The sequence below is a fragment of the Rutidosis leptorrhynchoides genome, chromosome 2, assembly GCF_046630445.1.
Source record: "Rutidosis leptorrhynchoides isolate AG116_Rl617_1_P2 chromosome 2, CSIRO_AGI_Rlap_v1, whole genome shotgun sequence".
In the NCBI taxonomy this organism is placed as follows: Eukaryota; Viridiplantae; Streptophyta; class Magnoliopsida; order Asterales; family Asteraceae; genus Rutidosis; species Rutidosis leptorrhynchoides.
The window spans coordinates 576,045,276-576,052,570 of record NC_092334.1 but is presented as its reverse complement, the minus strand read 5'-3'; the positions used below and the strand labels follow the sequence as shown (position 1 = coordinate 576,052,570).

General features: G+C 35.7%; 2 protein-coding genes across 2 annotated transcripts; both read left to right on the top strand.

Annotated features, from left to right (window-relative positions):
* The first annotated feature begins 208 nt into the window (after window positions 1-208).
* LOC139889843 (uncharacterized) lies at window positions 209-3,654 on the top strand. Its single transcript, XM_071872763.1, has 6 exons — window positions 209-261; window positions 343-722; window positions 834-1,189; window positions 3,155-3,218; window positions 3,332-3,456; window positions 3,622-3,654. The coding sequence occupies exons 1-6, from the start codon at window positions 209-211 to the stop codon at window positions 3,652-3,654; spliced, it is 1,011 nt and encodes a 336-aa protein (XP_071728864.1).
* On the top strand, window positions 2,364-6,990 carry LOC139893224 (probable methyltransferase PMT3). The gene is made up of 8 exons (XM_071876375.1): window positions 2,364-2,502; window positions 3,622-4,079; window positions 4,219-4,383; window positions 4,491-4,673; window positions 4,991-5,585; window positions 5,767-5,879; window positions 6,072-6,292; window positions 6,419-6,990. Exons 2-8 carry the CDS (start codon window positions 3,822-3,824, stop codon window positions 6,735-6,737), a joined length of 1,854 nt encoding a protein of 617 aa, XP_071732476.1. The 5' UTR covers window positions 2,364-2,502; window positions 3,622-3,821; the 3' UTR covers window positions 6,738-6,990.
* The last annotated feature ends 305 nt before the right edge of the window (window positions 6,991-7,295 follow it).

The following is a 7,295-nucleotide window of genomic DNA, read 5'->3' as shown; positions in this document are numbered from 1 at the left end:
TTAAATCGGTGTTGAATAGTCTCCTGTTGTACTACTTCTCGCTCTTTCGTGCCCCACCATGCGTGATTAAAAAACTCGAGTGTGTAAGGCGTTCTTTTTTTTGGGGCGGGGCGGGGCGGGTAATAAAATTTCTTGGGTCAAATGGGATGAAACAATTCTACCATACAATGAGGGCAGGCTGAATTTGGGGTCACTTAAAAGCAAGAATATGGCTTTGATCGGCAAGTGGTGGTGGAGGTTTAAAACCGAAACTACCTCCTTGTGAGTCAAGGTCATTTCTAGTATTTATGGCCACGGGGGTGGTCTCTTTTCTAATGATGTTTCTTGTAGTGTTTCTTATAGTTCAACATGGAAGGAAATTGTAAAAACAGGAAACGACATTGAAGATTTGGGGCTGACTTTTAAAGGCTCCTTTGCCAAAAAACTTGGGGATGGTGCGTCAACTTCCTTTTGGAACGACTCATGGCTTGGTAATGTGGTGTTGAAAAATAAATTCAAAAGGTTGTGGAGGCTGGATGTTAACTCACAGGCTACGGTCAGAGATAGGGTACATGTTGCAGACTCAAAGTGCGTGGGCAATTGGGCGTGGTCGCGAGAACTCACGGGTAGAACATGTGGCGAATTGGTCGAACTAAACAGGCTGCTGGAGGCTGCTACCATTGATCCGAAAAGTTCAGATGGGTGGTTGTGGACAATGAGTAACAATGGCTTATTCTCAACAGGTACACTCGCAGATTGGATCAGCTCGAAATTATTACTCTCGGGTCACAACAATGGAGAAACCTTGAGGAACAACTTGGTCCTGAAAAAGATTGAGGTGTTTACTTGAAGAGCGAGGAAGAAACGACTCCCGGTTTTGTTCGAATTGGATAAGAGAGGGGTGGACCTTAATTCGGTGCGTTGCCCGTTGTGCGATGGGGATATTGAATCGGTAAACCATTCACTCATACTATGCAAGCAAGCGTTTGATGTATGGTGTAAAGTTTTCGAATGGTGGGGTCGTAGTGGAACCCCGTTCCTGCAGGTTGAAGATCTTTTAAGTGATACGGGTTACGCAAGATCGGATATAGGCAAAAGTATTTGGCAAGCAGTTATGTGGTCGTGTAGCTACCTAATATGGACAAACCGAAACCAAAAAGTGTTCTCAAACAAGTGTTGGAATGTTCCGGTTGCCTTAAACGAGATTCAAGTGAAAAGTTACGAGTGGATCGCGAAGAGATGCAAAAATAAATCCATCGACTGGCATAATTGGTTACATAACCTGCAAATTTATCTTCTATAGTTTCTAATTCGCGGTTATGGAGATTGAGCTATCTTAGCACCTTGACATGCTGTAACATTTTTGTGATTCTGTACATGTAATGAGGCCCAAAATGGGCTGCTGTAACTCCTGAGTTTTATAGTAATGAATAACACACATTGCTTTTCAAAAAAAATGTTTCTTTAAATTAGTACCCTTTATTTACATTGTACGAAGTAATCTTTTTAAATTGTATGTTACCAGGTACATTATCTATAGGGGGCATCTTGTACAGTAACTATAGGGGCTTATATTGTTTTAAGTATCAAAATTTAAGAACCTACACTATACTACTCTTATAACATAAAGGGGTAATTAATTAAATTCATAGCATCACCTGCAACTTAATGTTCCCTTAAACCACCATAACATTTAAACTTCCAAAAACTTCTGTTAATTAAAATTTACAATATAAACTTACATTACATGTCTATAAACGTTCATATAACGAGATTAATCACTTAAAAAATTAGTTTTTCAACTACAAAATTTCAGATTCGAGATGGAAAACTTGATGCCCCTTGTTGGTTGCTGTCCAGTGCAGCCGCACCCCCAGCCCTACCCTATGGCCGGCCTTGTTGCTATCAAGAACACCCCTTACACTAAACTTCACAACCACTATTTTCTACTTTGTCACTTCCCAATCTTTTATCTTATTATTATTATCTTTTCAAAAAAGTTCGATGATTAACATCGTCAAACTAATATATTTTCTTTTATTTTTCTTTTAACTTTGAATTTTTACAACCTCAGTTCAATTTTTTCTTTTGCTTCTAATACCTTATACTATTTAGGATAGGATACACTTTTAACCTAAATCGAACGAGAACCTACAACTTACATTCCGCTTCCCTCACCGACACTTTCAACGTCCATATTGGACCTTCTTTACACAAAAACTTCAAATAAAGGACTAAACTACCAAAAAAATTATAATACAAGGGGTTTAAAACCACTAAAATTTAATTGAGTAAATTTTTATCCACCGTGGCACCGTGTGCCAACCGTACTCTCTTTTCTTTTGTTTCACTGTCGTATACTTTCAGATCTACCCGTAAGGCATCCTGTATATATTTGTATAAATAAAATAATGATCTGTATCCATCTATATAGCTTCATATGCATCAAATTTGCACGCACTATTTACAATTGCTAACACTTCGATTCGAAATTTATAACCTAGATCTGTAATCCGGACGCCAGTAAGTTCATTTTCTCTGTTATCTAACTGTTAAAGTTATTAGATCTGATTTCGAATTGTTAATTTGCACTTCGTATCCGTGAATTTCATCTTGTGTGATTGTTTATATCTGTGATATTACTTATATATGAGGATAGATGGCTAATGCGTTCGATTTGAATTGTATAATTATATTTAATGAAGATGAAGATATCATACTGATTATTATCTCGATTTATATTAAGTATGTACTGGAATCAATGTGAATAAGTGTAGCATAACTTTTGAAAGTTGTTTATCATTGATTTTCAATGTCTATTAGAATGCGTGATTTGCTGGATGTGTAACATTATTTGATTTGGACAAAGTTAGGTACTCTGTGTTATATGAACTGTGTTAAGTAATTGTTAAAGCAAACTTACCTTTTGTTCTATTTTATTACTGATAAATAATGTGATCTAGATTCAGCTTGATTGGATCCGAAAGTATAATCCTCATTAATGCTATTTATGATCACTATTTTTAATCACTCAAGTTAAGTTACAGTGGATCACTTATTTTTTGTAGTTGATGAAGTAGGAAGACATGAAAGTTATACCACTGAATAGATATAAGCCAGTTTTTAGTACTTTTTTTTTTTACTTAGATTGTGTTCATGTGTTTTGATATTATAGAGATCTTTAGTAAGGACTTTTAAGATTTACGCTTACACTTACTGGCAAGGTAAAAAGGTTGGTGGTAATTTAAACTGAAATGTTGCATGCCGTACATTGTAGTGTTCATGTCTTCTGTGTATACTCCAACTGGATCATGTAGTGCCATTTGTATGAGTTATTTATTTTTCTTGGTAGTTGTATTTACTGATGTTGCAAAACTTAGACGGCTCGGCCGACTAGTCGTTTTGGTGACTAGTCCATTCCGTTTTGCCAAAAACAGCTCAAAAGTCGGTAAACGCCAAAAATTTGGGTCAAAGTTGGTCTGAGTCGGGCCGAGTCTGGTCTAAGTCAATCAAAGTCAAGGATGTAAAAGTTAAGCACATATTTTTCTCGCTCTATAGAAGCATTAATAGAGTTTATAATTAAATGTAATGTGCTTTGAGTGCTTTGAAAATTATGCTAATAGCTTTTTGTTTGCGTAACAGGTGGGTAGCACATATAACTGGCATCTGGAATAGTCTATCATAACAGACAATATCGACAGTAGTTTGGATAACAAATACCAGATTATTTAACTGGCATCTAATTATCTATTGGAAATAATTATAATTCAATTCTTGTGATCTAAAGAGATTGAATTAAAGTAACCAAGTAGGGTTGTGGAGTATCAGACATAACGTTAATTATGAGAGGACGAACAGATGGATCACAGAAGAAACGTTTGCTCACTACAATTATTCTTGTAGCAGTTTTTGTTCTTTTCCTGTATTTATATTTTGGTTCTCAGAGTAAAGGTGAATCAGCTCTAGAATATGGAAGCCGGTCTCTATGGAAACTTAAATCTTCCTACTTAGGTGGGGATGAAGAATCTGATCTTGGCGCCAAAGATGATTTTAAGTTTGGCCTGGACGATCAAGATGGCATTGTACCAAAGAGTTTTCCTGTAAGTTTGTTAACATGCAGCAGGATTATACCTTTTTATAGTCCCCTGTAACTAAAGTTATGTTGTAATAGAATATTAGGCTGTTGCCTCTATTAGATTTCAGACTTTAATCTGTTATCTTTTTTTTTTTCTCCTGAAGGTCTGTGAGGATCGATACTCTGAGTTGATTCCCTGCCTAGACCGAAACCTTATCTACCAAATGAGATTAAAATTGGATTTGTCTTTGATGGAGCACTATGAAAGACATTGCCCTCTCCCTGAAAGGCGTTTAAACTGCTTGATTCCTCCCCCTACAGGTTACAAGGTGTGGTTATGATCGACTAACATTGAATATTCATTTGTATTAGGTTTTAATACCTTTTGGAGTATAGTTGATTGATCTTTTTTATTCACGTTATTTTGTTCGTGTAGGTCCCAATTAAGTGGCCTAAGAGTAGAGATGAAGTATGGAAAGCAAACATACCACACACTCACCTTGCACATGAAAAGTCTGACCAAAACTGGATGGTTGTTAAAGGTGAAAAAATCATATTCCCTGGTGGAGGAACTCATTTTCACTATGGAGCTGACAAGTACATCAAATCACTTGCAAATGTAAATATTTTCACATGTCTCTTATACCTGGAAAACGGGTCAGGTTGGGTCGGTTTGGTAACGGGTCAAAACGATTTTGGGTTGAAATGGGTCATGGGTCAAACGGTAAAAATCTTAAACGAGTCCAAACGGTCAGAGTTTTGGTTTACATTGTCAGGCCTATTTTTTTTCAAGACCCAATTGACCCAAAAACTTGACCCGTTTGACCCAAATATGAGAGAATGGTTCTCAATTGCCAGGTATATCTCTTATACACAAAAAACATAAGCTTTTTTGTTCGTTACATCTGATAATCTGATAAACAATTTAATTGACAGATGCTCAACTTCCCTAAAGATGTTATGAACAACGAAGGAAAGTTAAGAACTGTTCTTGATGTTGGTTGTGGTGTTGCAAGTTTTGGTGGTTATCTACTTTCATCTGACATCATCACGATGTCACTAGCACCGAACGACGTGCATCAAAATCAGATCCAGTTTGCCTTAGAAAGAGGCATTCCTGCGTATCTTGGTGTTCTTGGCACAAAAAGACTTCCTTATCCTAGCAGATCGTTTGAACTCGCTCATTGTTCTCGTTGTAGAATCGATTGGCTTCAAAGGGACGGTATCCTTCTTCTCGAGTTAGATCGGTTGCTCAGACCGGGTGGCTATTTCGCGTACTCGTCTCCTGAAGCTTATGCACAAGACGAAGAAGATCTTCGGATATGGAAAGAAATGAGTGCGCTTGTTGAACGCATGTGCTGGAAAATAGCTGCGAAAAGGAACCAAACTGTTATTTGGGTTAAACCGCTTACTAATGATTGTTACATGGAGAGAGCTCCTGGAACTCGACCTCCTTTATGTCGATCGAATGATGATCCAGATGCAGTGTATGGCGTAAACATGGAAGCTTGCATCACACCGTACTCGGATCGTAAGTTACTTATATTATTTCATTATAATTATAATTATAATTATAATTATAATTATAATTATAATTATAATTATAATTATAATTATAATTATAATTATAATTATAATTATATCTTGTGTCATAATATGAAACTTGAATGTTTTGAAGTTGTGCAAACACTTAAGTTTACTTTTTTTATCAGATGATCATGCAAGTAAAGGAAGCGCATTGGCTCCATGGCCCGCTAGGCTAACTTCTCCACCTCCTCGTCTTGCCGACTTTGGCTATTCGAATGATATGTTTGCGAAGGACACGGTAAATATACAACTTTCTATCTTATATCTTATATCTTATATATATATATATATATATATATATATATATATATATATATATATATATATATATATATATATATATATATATATAATATTAATTTAATTACTAATATTAGTTAATATTATTATAAGTAGTGGTGAATTTACAAAATTATCTGTATTTATGCAGGAGTTATGGCGTCGTAGGGTTGAGAACTACTGGGATCTGTTGAGCCCGAAAATATCAACAAATACTATAAGGAATGTGATGGACATGAAGGCAAATTTGGGTTCATTCGGGGCTGCTTTGAAGACAAAAGATGTTTGGGTAATGAATGTTGTCCCTGAAGATGGACCAAACACGTTGAAAATTATTTATGATAGAGGCTTAATCGGCTCAATTCATAACTGGTACATATTTCCCTATCTATCATGGAGTATTACGTTATAGCTTGACCCCAACTTTATCAAACCGCCACACTAATATGTGATATATTATGTAATATATATATATATATTGGTTGATATTGTATTCAGGTGTGAAGCATACTCAACCTACCCTCGAACATACGATCTTCTCCACGCCAATAACGTGTTTTCTGACATCATCGAAAAGAATGGTTGCAGTGGTGAGGATCTTCTAATTGAGATGGACCGTATACTAAGGCCCACAGGTTTCCTAATCGTGCGGGACAAAAAACCTGTCATCGACTTTGTAAAGAACTATTTAAGCGCAATACACTGGGAAACAGTTGCGCTGGCAGATTCGTCATCCGATTCAGATGGAGACGATGTTGTGCTGATAGTTCAAAAGAAACTTTGGCTCGCTAGTGAAAGCTCGAGGGAAACTGACTAACTTTTTGAACCTAAAAACCACTTTTAGTACAAAAAGGGTATTAAAAGAAGGAAAATGGTCTATTTTGTAGTATGAAACCGTGACTTTAGTTTCTCCTCATGATTTTAGTTGATTTATTATGTTACGGAGTATGATATGACATACATTTGCATTTACAAACAGATTCTATATTTATCTGTGTATTATTTTAGTTGGATTTAAATTAAATTAATCCAAAATTTGCATACGTTTAAAAACTGGCGTTTTGTATGATTTGGGGTTAAATTTAGATAATAATTAAATTTAAATCGTCCGCATGTTAAAAATTGCTTTTTATATTTTATTTTTCTGTAACGGCATACACCCGCCCATTAAATTGTTCACGACAAAATTCAAATTCAAAAGTTGATGAATTATTACCTTGATATTGCTGAACCATACCTTTTGGTTCATAAATTGCTCTTACTTGTGCTTTATTTCTTTTTCAGTTTTTCATGGTTTTTTTGTAAAGATATACAGTTTAGATGTTACTAACCAGAATTTTTATTTCTCTTGTTTTATTCGTTGGGCCTTGTGGGC